We start from the raw sequence: 20449 nt of genomic DNA on the forward strand, positions 1-20449 counted from the left end.
ATCCAATCTTAGCAAGGCTGCAGGGCTGACTGCGGGAATCATTCTGCTCCTGTCCAGCTTGACCTCTGATGGAGAGCAGGTCATTTCGTTTCTTTTAGTCCTAAGTCTACTGGTGAAAAGTTCAGGGGCTGGACTACATGATGGATAGCATTTCTTCAGCTTTAGTATCTTAGGACACTAAAGATGAGCAAAGAGCAAGAACAAGTGATTCCTATAATGTCAGAAAACACTTGAAAAATACCCAACCACTTAATCCAAGAAATAAATGCACACTGAAACAATGAGATGCTTCTTTAAACCTCTATTCTCGGTAAAGATTTAATGAAGAAATGATGCCACCTTCCTTTGGGTTAGAGGAAGAAAAATCAGCTCTTCTTTGCTGTTGGCAGGAATAGACATTTTTTATAGGGCAGTTTATGAATATGCATCAAAAGGCTTTATATGAGCATGATCTCTGATCTCGTAATTCCACTAGAATGAGTTCTAAGGAAATAATCAGAGACTCATGAATAATTTTAAATACAAAGATTTTTTTATCACAGCATTATTTATACAATTGAAAACCAAAGGCTGATCTTCCTTTGCTTGGGACAAATTATGTGACACTATATGGACACTCAAAAGGTGCAGGGTCAGCAAGCCCATGTACGTACTCAACGTGCCAGGTATCTCCCTGAAATTCCCACTCCCATCCATCCGTGCAGAGCCACCCTTTCGGAGGTGATCCTGCCACGTGAACAAATGAGACCCTGCCTTATCCAACTGGTTGTGGTCTTCTCTGCTGAAAGACCCATCACTGGCTGCAGGACAAAGGGAAAATCCTATGGCTTGGTTACTAAGGCCCTTCACAATTGTGCCTTACCCCGCCCAGAAAGAGCTTATTTCCAACTCTCTTCCACTGGCACTGCCTGCCGGTCCTTTCCCGTGGACACGTGTACTCTGATCTCCAGTCACCAGGGAACCTGCCTTCTCTCCACCTTCCCCTTCTCCTATCTGGAGCCTTCCCTCCTTCAAAGGATGCATCCAAGAAGTGTCCTCTGCCATTACTTGACCTCACGGCATACATGCTGTAGCACATTTTTGTGTACTGTGTTTTTTGTTCAGCTTTATTTCAAGTCTGTCTATCTTTTCGATTGTAGTGTAAGATCTCTGAAACTGGTACTAGGTCTTACATTTGAAAGGATGCATGATATTAGAGAAAGAACAGGATATGAAATCAGACAAACCTGGGGTTAAATCCTGTGTGACGTTGGGTAAGTTGCTTAACCTCTCTGAGCTTGTGAATTATCATTTATAAAATGGAGATAATCTTAGTTATTTCATAGAGTGGTAGTGTGGTTAATGGGACAATTGTAGACCACTTAGCACAATGCCTGCTCCACTGTACACACTCAGAAAAGGTTCATTTCCTCCTCCTTATTCCATTTTGGAGGAGTTGCACTTAGCACATAGTAGCTTTAGATAAAATCTCGTGGTCTAACCAGTTCCCCAAAGGACACCAGGAACAATGAGTGACCTGTTGGGGAGGAGAGCAGCAGTGGGCAGACCAGGAAAGCCCCTGTGTGGGTCTGGCCTTCTGGCCTCTTACCTGATAATTGTCAGAGGGATGAAGTACACCAGGAAGGCCACGATGGTCATGTATGGGGTCCAGTAGGAGTCATCAGGCCACAGGGCCCAGCACTGTACTTCACCATTGGAGAGTTTCCTTTTCCCAAATATGATCAGGGTGGGAATGGAGAAGAGGAAAGAGAGGCTCCAGGCAATCACGATGAGGACCTTGGCTTGCTTCTCTGCTCACAGAAAAGAAAGGGATGCCTGGGCATCTAGGAACATCTTTTGGGAGCACACTTGGCATCTAGTGTAGATGAGAGGTCTACATTGTATGAGAGGTATTCTAGACCCTCTCGGAGCCTCAGTTTCCTCATGTGTAGAATGGGTATAATAAGACCCGCATCTAGGGCTGATGTAAGGATTAAAAAGAGAATGCCTACACAGAAGTTAGCACACTGCCTGGCATAAGGTCAGTGTCCCCAGATTTCTACTTCTCTTCTTCCCTGATTTACCTGCTCATCTTGAGATGTTGATGCATCCATTCCTAAAGGACTATGGAGAGCTCAGTTTGTATCGCGCATATTTGGTAAATTGCTGGGCAAATGCTTGTCTCTGGCACCTTGTCCCTCCTCAAAGGCAGGGATGGGACCTTTGGTCTGTCTTTCTTCCTTCTATCGTACCTAGCTCTGCGAAGAACTGTGTCAGTGTTTGAAAGCTGTTTTCCAAATGTTAAGTAGCCTTCCTTTATTTGAAGGAACAGGGCAGAAATTGTAGGGCAGGGAAAAAACACTGGACTTGGTTCTGGAGAGCGGGGCTCATTCCAGCCAAGCCCCAAAGCCTGGTAGCTGTGACCCTTCACACTAGATTTGGGCTCTCAGATGTGATATTCTGAGCTTGGCCTGAGTTCTTCTCTATAAATTAAAAAAAAAAAAAACACACTCTGCCCACCTAACGAGGTCATGATGCGGCTAGAGAGAGAAAATTGATATACATGAAAATGCTTTTTAAAAACAGTTGTATGAGTTGATGCCTTCTGTTAAGCCCTTGTTAAAGCCTTTCATCTTCATCCGCCCTTAGCTGTGCTGCCTGTGCTGCCTGGAGCCGGCGAGCCTCCTCCATCCAGGGACAGGCGATCTCCCTCCGCCTCCAAGCCTTCAAATTGGAAGCAGGTGCATGGCTTCAGGTGGGGCCAGAAAGGTACAGAGGGCCTGGTCTAGGAGCTGTAAGAAGTGAGAAAAATTCTAGAAGAAACTAGGTAGGGACTCTATTAGAATCTTGAGTCTGAAATATTGGGGAGAATGATCTAAGTTTCTGATTTTGCTGAATTGGCACTCTGAAATTGGTATTAGATTTAGAAAACAGTTGTTACTGACACACTGAACAAGCAGCAATCTTGGGGTGGAATTACAGTAGCAGTATTTTAGGCCTTTCCATTGTCCCTGTGCGTGTAGGTAGGAGGGTGGTAGCTCACCTGCTCCTGGCTGAAAACTCAGGCAGGCCCCTTGATGTCAGTGATCATTCATAGGTGGCTAAAAAGCCCTGTAGTCTCTGTAAGTGTTAACCAGCGCTTCAGTGTAGTAGTGAACTTAAAAATTAATACGTAAAATTCCAGATAACAATATTCAAAACTCCTAAGATGATTTCAAGTCACGTCTTCTTTGCTCAGGTGGGCCTGCATCAGGTAAGAACCTGAAGTCTGGGGTTTGGGGCTTCTCTCAGCTGGGCTTCAGGGAGCGAGGAGGGGCGAGGGGACAGGAGAGTTGTTATTTGGCTGGTACTGACTGTTACAAGTTGCCTCATGCTTCATGGGCCTGGCTGCTGTTTAAAGCTGATGCTTCATCTCCTGAGGAACTTTCCTGGGTTCTTTGGAAACTCCGATTTCCATTTGCCTGACTTATTTGGCCTCTTTCCATTGGCTGTCTGCTCCTGTTCCTCCCTGGTACCCTCCAGCCTCTTTCCTTGCGACCTCACCTCTGCTGGCAGAAGTGCAGGAAGCCCAGGTAGCTCAGGGACAGCCAGAACCTTCCACATCTGTCCTAGAGTGGGACCACAAAATAAACTCTCCAGGGGCCAGTGTGTGGAAGTGCAATTTAAAAAGCACTGATAAAATAACATTTTTCCCCCCATGGTTACACTAAACTCCAATTTTATCAATAGCCTATTATTAAGTATTTAAATTGTTTCCAATTATGTTTTATTATAAATAATTCATATACATCTCTTTTCAATGCTCTGGTTATTTCCTTAGGATGAACTCTTAGAGACTGAAGATTTGGGAAGATGTTGCTAAATTTCCCCCCAAATTGTCTGCAATTTATGGCTCCCTCTGGAAGTGGACAGAAGTGCCCGTTTCCTTACACTCTTCCCACACTGAGAGGATTCTTCCTCCCAATCTTGTTATCTGGTTGGTAAGATTTCCCAACCAAATGTTCAATCCTGTAGTTCTTCACTTAGTAGTCAAAAAGGGCATTTCTACGTATTGTTCATTTATTTGTGTTTCTTTGTTTCTTAAAAATTTGTTCATGTCCTCCACTCACTTTTTCAATTGGTATGATCTTCTTTCTATGCCAGAGTTCTTTATAAGAAGGATATTAGCCCTTTGCCTGCCATATACAAGTATTTCCTGTCATTTTGCTTTTAAAGTGTGTTTACAATGTTCTCTATTTGTATAAATAACTAAATTTTTTTCCATGGTAAAAACTATATTTCCCTTATTGTTTTTGCTTTGGGTGTTTTCCTAGAAAGATATTTTCCTCACCAAAATGATGAGAGTTTTACCCAAACCCATATCCTCTCATGTTTAAAATTTTAACTTTTCCAATCCAATTAGAATTTACTTTTTTCCTCAGTTTTTAAAAATTGAAGTATAGTTGATTTAAAATATTGTGTTAGTTTCTGGTGTACAGCATAGTGATTCAGTTGTACATACTCAATCTAACTGGAGTTTACTTTGTAATTAGCTGTGACAGGTAGTGATTTAATTTTTTTTAATGGCTAGACAGCTAGTCTAACACTGCACACTGACAGATTCATTCTTTTCTAACTGATTTGGTATTCTATGTGATTTAGATAGGTGATTCTGCTTCCAGTATCCTATTGTTTCAATTATCAAAGTTTCATATTCTATTTTAATATCTGGCACTCTTTATTATTACTTTACATTTTCCTAATTATTCTCATATTTAATATTCCTACATAGTTTTAAAAGTTTCCACTCCTCTGGAGTTGCTGGCTAAGGAAATTACTGCTTTTGTAAAAAGCAGTAAAACATCAGTAACATGTGGCCCCTTCTTTCTGCTTGCCTTCCTTTGGCTTCACTGCCGTGTGTGTGCTCAGCCACAGGACAGTCCCTCCCGGCTTCCACTGGCTCCACTCAACACTTTGCTCTGTGGGGAATCTCTTTCTCCCACCTGCTCTTTGCTCAGCCACAGAAACCCCCAACCCTGCTCCTCACAGCTGCCACATCTTGGTGCTTCCCACCAGCTGGAGCACCAAGATGACACTAGCAGAGGGTTCCCTGGACCCTTCACGACCTGTTCCACCCACTACCTCACCGCATAATCATGAGGATCTTTTCAACTTCCTAAAAGGCCATGCAGCTTTCCCAGGGGGTGTGGCATCTGTATCAAATACGGCTCCCCAGTGCTGGGAATCCCTTGAAGTTTCTGATTTTCAGGTGGCTTCCTTCCTTGGCTCCAGTCCAGCTGCAGGTCTCCTCCTATTTGTGTTTCTTCCATGACTTCATTTGGGACTGGGCAGGGAGGGGAAAACGGCTAATTTCTTTTTCCAAGCTTGCATCTTTCCCTGAAACTATTAAAGATGATTATTTTCCAAGTGCCCTACGTGGAGCCTCTATTAATTTTATAGTGAGGAAATAAATCGCCTTACATCTTTAAAAGAACACTATAATATTCATTGCTGCCTTTCCTGTAATTTAGAACACAATTTGTAATATTGCACAGTATCTCCAAGAATCAGTTATATTTCTCATAAGCTAAACAGTTGATTTATTTTTTTATCTAATGAATGTGGTGAGACCACATTTCCCTCCTGGCTGTGGATCCCAAAGCCTCTACTTCCAGCAAGTGTCCTGGGACACCCCCTCACACATTTTTTCATACTTATGTTCCCTTCACTCCTATTTTTTTTTTACCTTAAAATACTCTGGTGTTAGTGTCTTTTTGTACACTGCACACAATACTTCCTGGAGACTGCCAGACATAACAAAACAGATGGATGAGTAAGGGTATCACACTTTTGCATACATACATCATAAAATGTCTCCCCCAGTTCCCCTCATCCCATCCCCTGCCTTCTTCTCTGCTATAATCACTAGAGCATGACCGTGCCTGGAGAGCTTGGTGCTTGTCTTACGCTTTTAGCACCCCGTCACACACATAACCTAGCAAAAGCCTAAGAAGCAGGTGTAAATTCTATCTTAACATTACTTTTAACTGCACACAACACATCTATATGTTTTTGGTATAAAAAATACTTTATGGCATGTAAGTCCCTGTGGGTCTACAGAGAGTCCAGTCCCCCCACCCACCAGAAGTGTGGACAAGTTGGTGTGCAGTCCTTGAAGGCAATTGTTTATAATTCTGAGACCTCCCTTTTTCTTGCATTCTCTCCTGATTGTCTCTCTCTCTCTGTACACAAGATCTAGCACTGTTTGTGTTTTTTCTTTATGTTAATGTTGTCATACTGCATGTACAATTTTATGTTGTTTTTACCACTCAAAATATGATGTAGATATTTTCATGTCGATGCATGTCACTGTCCATGGCTCTACCACATCCTTACTGAGCAGCACGGTGTACAGTAATCGAGGGCACCTGAGCTAGCCTGGACTGTCTGGGTTTAAATCCTGCCCCTGAGCCTACTAACTGTGTGACCTTGGACAAGCTATTTTAACTCTTTGAATTATAATTGCCCAGACTGTAAGATGCAGATAATAATAGAACCTACCTCCTAGAGATATGAGGACTGAAGTATTCAATGTACATAAAGAACTTGGAGTCATGAGTAGCACATAGTATACTGTCCATAAATCTAAGCCACTGAAACTTCTCCACAGGACACTAGCCACTCCTCCACTGAGGGACACCAGCGTTAGCATTGAATTGCTGCTATTCTAAGCAGTGCTACAACACACAACACACAACACATGCGTGTGCCTGCACACGTGTGAGTGTCTGTCCAGAGAAGATACCAAGAAGTAGAACTTATCAAAGAGCTGCACATTTTAGATTTTAATTAAATACTGTTGTCATTCAAAGTATCTGGGCCCATACTCTCTGATGTATTTAATATTATCTGATGACATTAATTCTGCTTATTCTAAAGTTCTGCTTGCTCTATTAAGTTTGCTTCCTTAGGTGTAAATTCTGCAGAATGGTATTTTAAATGTATTATCTATTTTCCACGGTTTGGCTTTTGTGGAAATTTTTTTTTAATGATATTTGATTGCATCTCATTTTTGTAGTCAAGATTTCATATTAGGTTCTTCGTTTTATCAGTTTTCAGAGGCTGCTTGAGAAAGTATAGTACGTTGGCTCCTTACTTGCTTTAGGGGATCATGGAGGCAAGTGGGCTCTGTGGGCAGAGCAATGTGCAATTAGTCCTGTGACCAGGTACCCACCACCCTTCCAAGGTGTCATTGCTCTGTCCCTGTAAATCCAGCATCTCCACTACTTGGAAGCAGAGACCTCCATCCCTGCTGCCCATCTGGGAAGGGGGAGGGCATTGGGAAGGGAGATGTGCTATGATGAACCCTCCTCACTGTGCTCCAGGAATCATCCTGGCAGTTCCCTTGTGTCCCTCTTGCTCTGGGTATTTACACGATCTGTTTAGGAAGACTTCTCCTGCATTGCTGCAGCATTACCTGTGGGTGCTGTGGGCACTGTGGGCTGTGTGGTTTCAGCTTTCCCTCTGACCCATCTGCTTCCTTCTTTCAGAGTTTCTTCACTGTCTCTAGATCAAGGAGGGTTTTCCTTGTTTCCACTGTGATTATCAATTAAAAACATCTTTCCAATTATTTCTATGGTTTGGGAGTAAGGAGGGCAAAGTGCTTCTTTCTGAAAAATGAACAAGTTGAAGTGGGAGTGTTCACTTCTTTGCATGGGGATGTATGTCAACACTCCCTTAAAAAAAGAAAAACTGGAGGCATCAACGTCAAGGTAAATGGTCACAAAGTGGATCCAGCAAACCACCTTTCCTAGTGGCTCTTGGACGTCCATGGGAGCCATCGGCATTTTCCCAGGCACCCGAGCTTTCTTTCCCACATCTTTTTGGACAATCAGACTCATAAAATGGGGGAGGAAGTGGAGGAGGAGGAAAAAGACGGAAGAAAAGAACCATAATGAAGAAGATGATGTAAGTGAAAACCCTCACCCAAGGATGATTTCCTTACAGAATGGCACTTGGTTGAGCAGCTCACCTCCTTGCAGGAACTTCATGGGGTAGACGATGGCATGGTACCTGTCTATGCTGAGGGACACCAGGACATAGGTAGAGGCGTAGAGCAGCACAACCTGAAGACAGAAATGAGAGGAGGTAAGTGGCTTCATAGAAGTGAGGAAATGCACACAATGGAAAGAAGAGCATTTTGTTTGTTTAGAAACCTGGGCACTGAACCAAGGGACGGATGAGGTTTGTGGTTCCAACAGGAGTGACTGACTCCCCACGTCGGGAAGAAGACTGCTGCTCTCGGTGCTGGCATTTGCACCGCTAGCTGTAAGAGAGTGCTTCCAGCTCTCACTTGCTCCCTCATTCACTTGGCTTCTTTCTCCAAGGATCAGTCCCCCTTGACATATGCACAGTATATTTGTTTGTAATTGACTTTTAAAGCTATACTAATTTTCTCTGCCACAATGGACATTCCAGAATAATAGAAGCAAATATCCATTTGCTTTTTATCAGTGTGAGCTGTTGAGAGACAATGACAGTAGCTAGGAGGGATGGATTTCAGGGAGCCCGTGCGCTGTTTTGAATCATTTATCACCGTCTGCAGTGACACTCTCAGAGCTCCCATCCTCATCCACTTCTCCCACAGAGCTGTTCACTAGGGTCAGCCCTTGGGTCTCCTCTTCTGCCTTCCCACCCTCTCTTTTATTAAGCTTATTCATGCCTTTTAATTATCCTGTGTACAGTGATATTTTCATTCGTTGCAGACGAGAGAATTGAGATATAAGAGGTTATATCTCTGATGTGAAGAGCACACTCAAAATGTAATTAAATAAAATATCTCTGAAAGGATGATCAAGGTGGAGAATTTTCAGATAACTTTGAGTCTCATTTCTACCAAGAGTTCAGCCATGTCATGGCTTTTTAACCTCTGGGTGAAATTCAGAGTGGGTAGAAAAGTAACTCAAAGATTGAAGTCTTAAGGGTGAGTGTCTGAATTTCTTCTAAGATGAAATAGAAATAACATGACTTTGGTAATAACCTTTGTCTAAACTTGTACCTTTTTATTCTTTCCCTGGCTCAAATACCAATCAACTAAATCACTGTTCTTTATTATTTTTATTTCTATAATACTACCACAAGTGCACCTCAGCACTAGTGTTGTAGAAGGTGCCACAGGGAGGGCATTCTGAAGACTGATCAGAGATTGAAGGCTCTCCTGAGGGATATAAGAAGAAATTCTTGTTTTGCTAAAAAGGTGATAAATAGTCAGAGAGAAAAAAGATGGCCAAATTTAACAACAACCACCAAAATAAGATGACTGCCTCCTTAGAGAGGACTGGGATTTCTATGTGTGATCCATGAATTCAGAATTGTTAAGGTGGGCCACACTCATTGGACGAGATGGCATCAGAGGAGGATGGAAAAGAGAGCTCCCAAGGGCAGAACCCTATGGGTTAGGACGCTGTGATGAGAAGGTCACAAGAATCTCTGCCATCTGCGGTCGTGTTGAGTGAAATAGCTGACACAAATTCAAAATCTCGAGCAGGAGGAATGGTCACAATCGAGTGCCCAGAGAAGCAGGCAGAGTAAATAAAAAGAGATCCACTTTGAGATACAGTCAAAAAGAGTATTTAATTTCAGGGGTCTTCAAACATCTAGGCAGGCTTTTAAAAAATGTTAAAGATTATCTAAAAGAAATGCATATCAAATTGTCATGCCTCTTCTCCATGAAAACAAATGCCAGAGAACAGTATACAAAATATTTAGAGTTTTGAAAAAAAATTATGACTCAAGAATTTCGAATATGAAAGAGAACATGTATATAAAAATAAATAAAAATAAGATAAAATAGATGAAAAAGAGAATTTTGTAAATATTTGTGCCAAGGCACAGATTAATTTTCTTGGATACAGAAGAAGGGAAATATAACATCACCTTCTCTTTCTGAAAAATCTTTCCTGAGGAAATATTGCTGCTGTTTGAGAATTGTTTCAAAATTAAGAACTCAAGAAGAGAAAAAGGGATAGAATAATTACTGCTATGGTAAACAATGAGTCAGAAAAAACACAAACTGTTCATAAAATAACTATGAATATAGTTACGAAATATTTCAGAGAAGAATCTGGGGAGTTGAGTGAGGGGAGAGAGTAGAAGAAATCACGTTAAATTTCCATTTAGACATTTTAGACATTTTTTTGGTTTTTAATTTGATAAAGACATATTACATTTAAATGTTAAAGATAAGCTATGATAGAGTAAACTAAAAATGGAGAAAAAATTTATTAGTATCCTATGGCTACTGTAGCAAGTTGCCACAAACTTTGTGGCTCAAACCAACATAAATTTAGTCTCTCACATTTCTGGAGACCAGAAGTCAGAATCAGTTTTACTGGGTCAAAATCAAAGTGTTGGCAGGGCCACCCTCCCTCCAGAGGCTCCAGTGGAGAATTCCTCCCTTGCCTTTTCCAGCTTCAGGTGGCTGCCAGGATTCCTTGATTTGTGGACCAATCCCATCTCTGAGTCCATGGTTACAACGCTGCTCCTGTCTGTGTGTCATATCTTCCTCTGCCTCCCTCTTACACGGATATGTACTATTGTATTGGGACTCACTAGGATAATTCAGAATTATCTCCCCATTTCAAAATCTTTAATCACATCTGCAAAGTACTTTTTTTTTTTCCATATAAGATGACATACATACTTTTCATGAATTAGGATTTGGAAATGTTTGGGGACCATTCTTCAACCTAATACAATTAAATAAAACCAAATAGTAAAGGAAAATAATTGAATAAAAAAATTAACACAGAAAGATTAAAATGAAGTGATTGAAATAAGACCGAATACTGTTTGTCAAAATAAATATGAATGGCTTGAGCTCCTTCACTAAAACAAAGACTAATTATACACCTCTTCCCAAAGTCCAACTGTATGCTGTTTAGAAGAGAATCCTCTAAAATCAAAAGATTATCAAAGTTTAAAGACTTAGAGAGCAATGTCCAAAGGTATACTGAGAAGCTAAAAACTAAAAGAAGGCATTTATTACAATACTACTATTAGACAAATTAAACTCAAAGCAAATAGCACTACATGGAATAAAGGGATTCTTTATATTGATAATAGATACAATACACAATGGCAATAGAATATTAATAAACCTAGATGTAACAAGTAACACATCACTAAATATGTGTAACTAAAATGTTCAAAGTTCTGCAGAGGGAAATAACACAGTAATGCATAGGTAGAAATATTTAAACAAACTCTAATAATAATACACAATATTGTAAAATATCTAGATAATATTTCAAAAATCAGTCATAAACTAAACTACCAAGAAAATGTCAATAGATTCCAAAAAGTGGAATTTACACAATTCACATTTTTAAAACAGCAATAAAAAAGCTGAGATTAGTATCATTTTTTTTTAAATACCACTTCAAAATTTAAACACCCTTATAATTAGCTTGAGTCAAGAAGGAAATTAAAGTACAATTATAGTCAATTCATAAATGTCAACAATGAAAATTCTACACATCAACAACATATGGGCTACCATTTGGAGAACAGATGGCAGCTTGAGGACATATGTCTGAATTCTCACTACCCCACCCTCAATTCTGACAAAAATGACCCAGGAAATATGAAACCAAAAAAAAAAAAAAAAAAAAAAACTTGCAGAAAAGTAAGACTTAAATGCAGGAAACTTAAAAATGTTTATTTAGAAAATATACCAGATTGGATTCATTTAAAGTAGGATCTCTGGACTGACTTTTAAAAAATCAATATACTTTACGTTTTAGAATAATTTTAGTTTTACAGAAAGAATTGAGCAGATAAGGCAGAGTTTCCGTATTAGCACTCCTCCCTTCCCCACACTTTCTCTTATTATAACCACCTTAAATTAGTGTGGTTCATTTTTAAAATTGATGAACCAATACTGATACATTATTATTAACTAAAGTCCATGGTTTATACTGAGATTCATTCTTTGTGTTGTATGAGGTTTGGCAAATGCATAATGTCATTTACCCACTATTATAGTATCATAGAGAAGAGTTTCACTGTCCTAAAAAATCCCTTGCACTTGACTTATTCAATCCCTCCAAATCTCTGGCAACCATTGATCTTTTTACTGTGTCCGTAGTTTTGCCTTTTCCAGAATGTCATATAGTGATAGTCATACACATGTAGCCTTTTTAGACTAACTTCTTTCACTTAGCAATATGCATTTAAGATTTCCCTATGACTTTTCATGACTTGATAACTCATTTTGGTTTTTATGCTGAATAATATTCCATGATATGAGTATACCACAGTTTATTTCCTCCATGTTTTTTCATGGCTTGATAGCTCATTTTGTTTTATCACTGAATAATACTTCATTATATTGATGTATCTAAGTTTATTTATCCATTTAGCTTTTGAGGAGTATCTCACTTCAGTTTTTGGCAATTAAGAATAAAACAGCTATAAACATTGTTGTGCAGGTTTTCATGTGGATATCAGTTGTCAGCTCAATTGGGTGAATACCTAGGAGCACAATTGCTAGATCGTATGATGACAGTATGCTCAATTTTATCAGAAACCACCAAACTGTCTTCTAAAGTAACTGTTCCATTTTGCATTCCCACAAGGAATGAATGAGACTTCCTGTAGCTACACATTGTCACTACCAGTTCATACTGTCAGTTTTTTTTTAAATTTTATCCATTTTAATAGATGTGTAGTGGTACACATTGTGTTTTAATTTGTAATTCCCTCATGCCATATAATGTTTAGCTTCTTTCCATATGCTTGTTTGTCATCTGTGTATCTTTTCTGATGAAAGGTCTGTTCAGATATTTTGACCGTTTTGACAATGGTTGATGGTTTTCTTATTGTTGTGTTTTAAGAATTCCTTGTATATTTTGGATATAAATTCTTTATCAAATCTATGTTTTTCAAACATTTTTCCCATTGTGTGCCTTATTTTTTCAGTCTCTTAAAAGTGTCTTTTGCAAAGGATAAGCTTTGAATGTTCATAAAACCTAAGTGTTCGCTTTTTTCTTTCATGGATTATGCTTTTGGTGTTGTATCTAAAAAAAAATTTGAAAAATGTAAAATCTCCTAGATTTTCTCCTATGTTATCTTCTAGCAGTTTTATAATATTGCATATTTCATCAAGATCCACAATCCATATTAAGTTAGTTTTTGTGAAAGGTATAAAGTCTGTGTTTAGATTCTTATTTATTTAGTTTTGCACATGGATGTCCAAATTCTCGAGAAGCATTTCTTCATTAGGCTATTCTTTCTCCATTAAATTGTCTTTGCTTCTTTGTCAAAGATCAGTTAGACTTTTGTGTGTTTCTGGGCTCTCTATTCTGTTCCACTGATCTATTTGTTGATTCTTTTGCCAATATCATGCTGTCTTGATTTCTGTAGTTTTTATAGTAATTTTTGAAATCTGATTCTATCAGTCTTCCAAACTTGCTCTCCTTTTTCAATATTGTGTTGGCTATTCTGTGTCTTTTACCTTAAACTTTAGAGTTTGATCGTATCTATAAAATTACTTGGAGAGATTTTGATTGGGATTGCATTGAATTTATAAATCACATTGGGCAGAATTAACTTCTTAACAATAGTGAATCTTCCTATCTATGAACATAGAATATCTATACATCTATTTAGATATTGTTTGATTTTTTTTAATCAGAATTTTTCAGTTTTCTTCCTATTGATCTTGCACATATTTTATTTTATTTAGACCTAAATATTTCATATTTTTGGTGCTAACATAAATGGTACTGTGTTTTTAATTTATAATTCAAGTTGTTCATTGCTGGCATACAAAAAAAAAAGGCTTTTGTGTACTAACCTTAATTCTGCAAACTTACTATTTTCACCTGATTGTCTGTGAAGACAAACTTGTCATCTGTGAACAAAGATGTTTTTACTTCATCTTTTCCAATCTGTGTACCTTTTATTTCTTTTTCTTGTCCTATTGAATTAGTTGGAACTTCCAGTAAGATGCTGAATAAAAGTGGTGAGAAGAGACATATTTGCCTTGTTTCCAATCTTAAAAGGAAAGTTTCTAGTTTCTGACCATTAAGTATGAGGTTAGCTGTAGGTTTTTTGTAGATGTTTGTTATCAAGTTGAGGAAGTTTCTCTCTATGCATAGTTTGCTGAGAGTTTTTATAATGAATGGGTATTGGAATTTATCAAATGCTTTTTCTGTTACTATTGATGTAATCATACAATTGTTTTTTATATTTGATGTGATGGATTACCTCAGTTAATTTTGAATGTTGAACCAGCCTTGCATACCTGGAGTAAATCCCCCTTGGTCATGGTGTGTAATTCTGGTTTTTTTTTTTTTTCAGGTTTGCCACAGATGAGTTTATTCCTCACTCTGAGATGAATGTAAGGTATTTCTTTTTTTTTTTTCTGTAATTCATTTTATAAGTTCTTTTATTCAATTTGCTAATATTTGTTGAGAATTTTTACATGTATGTTCATGAGAAATATTGGTCTGTAGTTTTCCTTTCCTGTAATGTTTTTGTCTGGTTTTGATGTTAAGATAATACTGGATTCATAGAATGAGTCAGAAAGTATTCACCTTGCTTACATTTTCTGGAAAAAAAATTGCAACTAATTGTCATTTCTTCTTAAGTGTTTGGTAGAATTCAGCATGGAACTCATCTAGGCCTGGTGCTTTCTTTCTTGAGAGGTTATTAATTGTTGACTTGATTTCCTTCATTGATATAGGTCTTTTCAGATTGTCTGGTTCTCCTTACGTAAGTTTAGGCAGATTGTGTCTTTGAAGGAATTGGTCCATTTTATCTAAGTTGTTCATAAGTTTTCTTTATTGTCCTTTTAATGTTCGTGTGATCAGTAGTGATGGCCCCTCTTTAGTTTTGATGTTAATAATTTGGGCTATTCCTCTTCTTTTCCTGATTAGCCTGGCTAGAAGTTTATCCCTTCAAAGAACTAGCTTATGATTCCATTGATTTTCACTATTGATTTCTTGTTTTCAGCCATTTTATTTAATAAATGCCCCATGGACTGTTGCAAACTTCTGGTTAATTTCCAGGGTGTTAAATTTTGGATTTTGACAATTTTTACGTTTTCTTGGTACCTTTATGGAGAAGAGAATTATCAGAGTTTCTAACTCTACCATTTTGCTATGTTACCAGAATGTATTTACGTATAGTGTTATCTTAATAGTCGTTGTAAATAGTGTTAGAAAAAAATATTACTGACAAGAATAATTCTTGATAAAGAAGGCATTTTATAGTTAACAATTAGAGAAAAAAAGATCATACTGTGTTTTTGAAAAATGTGAAGGTAAGTGTGGAGCCAGCCTCCAAGACATCCCCAATGATACTTGCCTCCAGGTTTCACTTCTGTGGCTCCCTTCTCACCCTAATGAATCAGAGCTGACTTGCGTGATCAGTAGAATAATGTGGAGGTGATGGTGTATGACTTCAGAGACTAGTTCATAAAATATATTGCCACTTCTACCTTGGTTTCTTGAATGGCTTGTTCTTGGGAAAGCTGGTTGCTGTGTTGTGAGGACACTAAAGAATACTTGTGAGATGCCCACGGGGAGAAGAGGTGAGTATTCTGCCAAAAGCTAGCACTCTTGCCAGATCTGTGAGTGACCACTTGAAAATGAGTTGTCCAGTCCCAGTCAAACCTTCTAATGACTGTAGTCTCAAGCAACATCTGACTGAATTTTATGATAAGCCTTTAGCTAGATCTGCAAGACCCAGCTGTCCCAGAATTGTTGATTAATAAAAACTGTGAGATAATGTTCACTGCCTTAAGCCACTAAGTATTAGCATAATTTGTTTCTCAGCAATTGAGGCAGCAAGTAATTGAAAACATTTATCTACAAGGAAGCAAAAATCCTCAAGAAAAATTGAAATATGTTTTAAAAAATTGCCCCTGAGAGAATACCCGGCCCAGAGAGTAATAAGAGATCGTTCACATCTACTAAACTTCCAAGGTTATCATCAGAGCACAAAAAAGATTATAATTGTAACTATTCTCTATTTGCTTTCTGAAGATAGAACAACTCCATTATCAAGATCTGAATATGATAGAACAAATGGAAATTGTAATCTCACTTAAAAATATAGATGAGAGATTCTAAAAATCCTACTAACAAATATAATGCAGCAGGCTAAGCCTTTCCGGAGATGCACTACACATCTATAAAGCTACAATAATTTAGACCTAAAGTAATGGTATCAGAATAGAGATATATTAATGAAAAATAATTTTAAGAACTCAGAACAGAGCACATCAATCTTAACGCCAGTTATGAAATAGTTCACTCTTTCCATAGTTAGTTGAAGTATACAATCTATATTATATACCTATATGATGTATTAATAATATATGTATATGGTACATATGTAATACTTTACACCAAATATATGTATCTTACATTTATATTTTTTCATTGCAGTATGCTCAACAGGCAAAGCGTAAGCACCTTTAATCTAAAAATAGATATTAACAGTAACAGAAAATAGCAAGTATTCCAGCTATAAAAGAACTGAAAAAGGATAATAGGCAATTTAGAGAAGAAGAAATTTAAATGCCCATAGATCTTTTAAAAGGTTCAATTTAGGTAGTAATACAAGAAATGCAAATTAAAACAACCTGAGATAATATTTATTTTCTAACATGCTGCCAGAGTTTTTCAAAAAGAACAGTAGCCAGTGTTGGGCTAGTTTGAGGGAAAAAAAGCCAAAAAAAAAAAAAAAAAGAATAAAAGAAAGTTGGCCTATTTTCTGGAGATTATTCACCCAGTGCTATGTATGAGCCAAATGTTTGTGTCCCTCTCAAGTTCACATGTGGAAATCTTAATACCCAGTGTGATGGTGTTAGGAGATGGAGCCTTTGGGAAATGATTAGGTTATGAGGGTGGAGCCCTCATGAGTGGGATTTGTGCTGTTAGGAAAGCTGTCCAGCAGAGCTCCCTTGCCCCTTCTGCCATGGAGGAATTAACGGGAAGTCTGCAGTCTGGAAGAAGGCCCCCACCTGCCCATGCTGGCACACTGATCTTGGACTTCCAGCCTCCAGAACTGTGAAAAATAAATGTCTGTTTTTTATAAGTCATCTGCTCTGAGGTATTTTTCTTGTAGCGGCCTGAATGGACTAAGACAACCAGAATATGTCAAAAGCTTTAATAGGGACCCAGAAATTTTACTTAATGCTTGAAATGAATGTTTATGTCCTTATTATTGCTTCTTTGTGTTTTCTTTACACATGTATTATTTTTAACAACAAAAAAATTTTTTAAAGTCCTACAAATTTTGTTTGTCCTTTCCACTAGGAGGGAGTGAGCAGTTTGTTGCATTGGAGTGCAGGGTTTTATATTATTTTCCTTATGGAGAATCCAAGGGCTAATTTTGGTGTCAGTTTGTCTCATCACATGTGGAAGGTGCCACATACCTGCAAGTAGCGGACCACTCGGCAGACCAGATCGGGAGCCATGAAGTCTCCAGTGAATCGCCAAATGATATCTGTCAAGATGTTAACCAGTCCTGTGAAAGAGTCTAACAAAAACAGTGGTTGAGTTCAGTCTCTTTCAAATTTGCAGCTATGCCACAGTAGAAATAAATTCCTGGGGAGATTTTTTTTTTTTAATTTATTAGGTGGCCACTGAGGAAATACAAGTCAAGGCAGGAGTTTTGACTTTATTATTGGAGCCTGTTACCACTCAAATGTAGCCACTTAGGAAGGATTTTGGTAATGACTGAATTATACTAATCAGAGTTGTAACAGTCTATTGGATGTCAATGTCCATGGTCTTCACCACACTATGTGTGTTTTTCTCTTCCCTTCCTTCTTTCCCTCTTTCTTTATTTTCCCTCTTTCCTTCCTTTCTTCTTCCCTCCTCCTCCTTCTCTCTCTTTCTCTCTCTTCCTTTCTTTTCGTATCTGTTTTCTCTTATTCCCTAAACTAATGTCCAGGCATGAGGTTCTGTCTTCCTCCTTTTCCCTCATTCCCTGCCCTGCCTGCTCTGATTTCTCTTTATTTATAGGGCCACTCTGCCCACAGAAGTCCCTTTTATTCCTGCAGAGAACTAGGAGGGTCAATCTTCCCTTTCTGCATCTTCACAGTAAGTCTGAGTCCCCAGTTTAGCATCAAAGCCTTCCACGATCTGGTGTTAGCTGCCTCTTGCCAAGTCCCCAGCTGTCATTTTTATATTAAACATCACATGGCTCACACATTTGTGTTTTCAGAGATACATTCCCTCTGCTTGGAATGGCCTCTTTCCATTTCTCAGCCTATTGAATTGTTGTTCCCCTTTCACTCTCTAGCTGACGTGTCCCCTGCTGCAGGAGACTTCCTTAACCTCATAGTAGGGTCCACCACAAAAGACCATGTGGCCCTCCCTGTCTTATGCCTGTCTGCCTCTTCCCTTTTGTTTCTCTATAGATAACAACAATTAGAAGCATTGGCAAGCATATGGAATGACAGCAAAATTTCAAAAGATTGGAGAAGAGAAATCTCACGACAGTTCTGGGTAGTCAGAGAAGTTCTAACTGAGAAAGTCAGATGTCTTTAGAGCTGTGGGTTGTGATTTGATCAAATAAGAATTTCATGGAGCTTTTCCTGGCAGGGATGGACTGGATGAATGAGTGGAATAGACATCGGAGTTACTTGGATATTCTCTTTTGGGTTTTATTTATTCCTTAATTTAAAAATAATCAGAAAAAATAAAACCCCAAGCTTATGTTTCTCTAGATCTAAGTGGCTATATGAACAATTATAATGTACTCCAGTAAAAATGGTTTTTTTTTGTTGTTGTTGTTTTCTGCTGGAGCTCAGTCCTAAATAAACCCACTTCTGGGAGGAGACTACCAATGGCCTGTGCCACTGCATTTGTTATTTCCTATTAAGCAAATGCTGCTCTATCTGATCAGTAAAAGCTATTTAGTTGCCTAAGTAACTGAGTACGTTGCAAATAAGCCTTTCCTAAGTGGTCATTAACAGGACCTTGGGAACAGGTTACAGGCTTAATCACTTCCATGTATGACTCTTGCTTGTTAAAAATGTCTTCCCTGAAAGATTCTAGGAAACGGTTATACTCAGCAAAGCTGAAACTGGCTCACAAAGGGCTTTATTGTGTCTCTGATATGTTCTCGGAAACAGGAACATGGGTTCCCAATTGGAGCATGAATATGGGTAGAGTGGGAAGAAGTCAAAATGAGGTGACACCTGAGCTGAGCCCTGAAGGGTCAGTAAGGAGAGGTCAGGGGAAAGGGAGGAAGGACATTGATTCTGGCACAGGTGACAGCATGAACAAAGTCATGGAGGTGAGAGAAAGGGAGATGAGGAACCAAATAGCTTATGCATGTGGAACAACATCAGTTTGTTACTGTTGAAGCCTAAAACAGGTGCTTGAAAGAGGCAAGAAATGGTCCTGGAGAGATAAGATTCTAGGGATTTTAGAGTCTTATATGCCCATTAGAGGAGCTTTCGTTTCTCCATATACTGAGTGAACAGTTAAATGTTCATGTATTTAGGCACGTGTTTTACATAGATTTCTTTACTTACTGTGGTGGTTGGGGAGTGGGAGGAGTGAATTTGGTAGGTTCAATACTGGAATTACTGTTTAGATTTGTTAGGAAATCGTGCAGAATGTCCAGAAAGAGATTGGTACCTAGTCTATGTCAAAGAGGAGTAAAATTATAGAACAAGGTGAAGATTTGAGATGTACTTTATAAGGTAAAATAAGGAGAATTTGGTGACTATTAGATGTTTTAGAGGTGAGATAGAGGGAAACGTTGACAATATATTTCAAGTCCTGGCTTGGTATCCCCTTGTAGATGGTGGTGCTTCCTGTGATACGGGAGGATAATCTCATTCTATTTGCTTCCTGTTTTCAGCTGTTCCAAATGAAGCTGCCATGAACATTCATGTATAAGATTTTGCATGAACATAAGTTTTCATTTCCTTAGGGTAAATATCCAGGAGTGAGATTGTTGAGCCATAGGGCAAGTATCTGCTTAACTTCATAAGAAACAGCCCAACGGTTTTCCAGAGTTCCACAGTGATCTCCACCAAAAAGTCTGAGATACAGTGCTTGTGCATCCCTGTCAGCACTTGGTATTGTCAGTATGTTTCTCTTAGTCATTGGACTATGTATGTAATGGCCTCTTACCGTGGCTTTGATTTGCATTCTCCTAATGGTTAATGCTGTTTTTGCTTTGGTCATCCTCAGCCGTCTTTGGATGCTCTCTTAGCGTGGGAGCTGGGGTGCTGGAGGGTTTTAATGCTCCACTCTCGGCTTTCTGTTGCATCTGCATTCCTGTAAGGCTGTACTGCCTGTTGCTCAATGCTTGCTGTGCTGGTGGATGTGGGGCTATATTTTGTCCTGACTCAGCTTGGTCTCACATAGACCTGTGCACCTGGGCCTTGAGGGTGGGACACTCTCATTGTTCCAATTCCTCGCTCCCATGGCAATCACACTCCTGCCTTTGATCT

The 20449-nt window shown here is 38.7% G+C and overlaps 1 protein-coding gene across 4 annotated transcripts in view; it reads right to left on the reverse strand.

The window, feature by feature from the left end:
* The window catches only part of NPSR1 (neuropeptide S receptor 1), a 136452-nt gene that overhangs the window by 30367 nt on the left and 85636 nt on the right, over nt 1-20449 (reverse strand). For 2 of the 4 annotated variants that reach the window (XM_045516950.2, XM_010955384.3), the window contains exons 3-5: nt 17408-17511; nt 7991-8084; nt 1589-1790 (exon numbers count right to left, since the gene is read on the reverse strand). In XM_045516950.2, the coding sequence (XP_045372906.1) occupies nt 1589-1790; nt 7991-8084; nt 17408-17511 (400 nt within the window). The remainder of the gene's footprint in view (nt 1-1588; nt 1791-7990; nt 8085-17407; nt 17512-20449) is intronic. The other 2 variants (XM_045516951.2, XM_010955386.3) reach the window with 2 other exon arrangements.

This window comes from Camelus bactrianus, chromosome 7 (genome assembly GCF_048773025.1).
Source record: "Camelus bactrianus isolate YW-2024 breed Bactrian camel chromosome 7, ASM4877302v1, whole genome shotgun sequence".
NCBI classification, from domain to species: Eukaryota; Metazoa; Chordata; class Mammalia; order Artiodactyla; family Camelidae; genus Camelus; species Camelus bactrianus.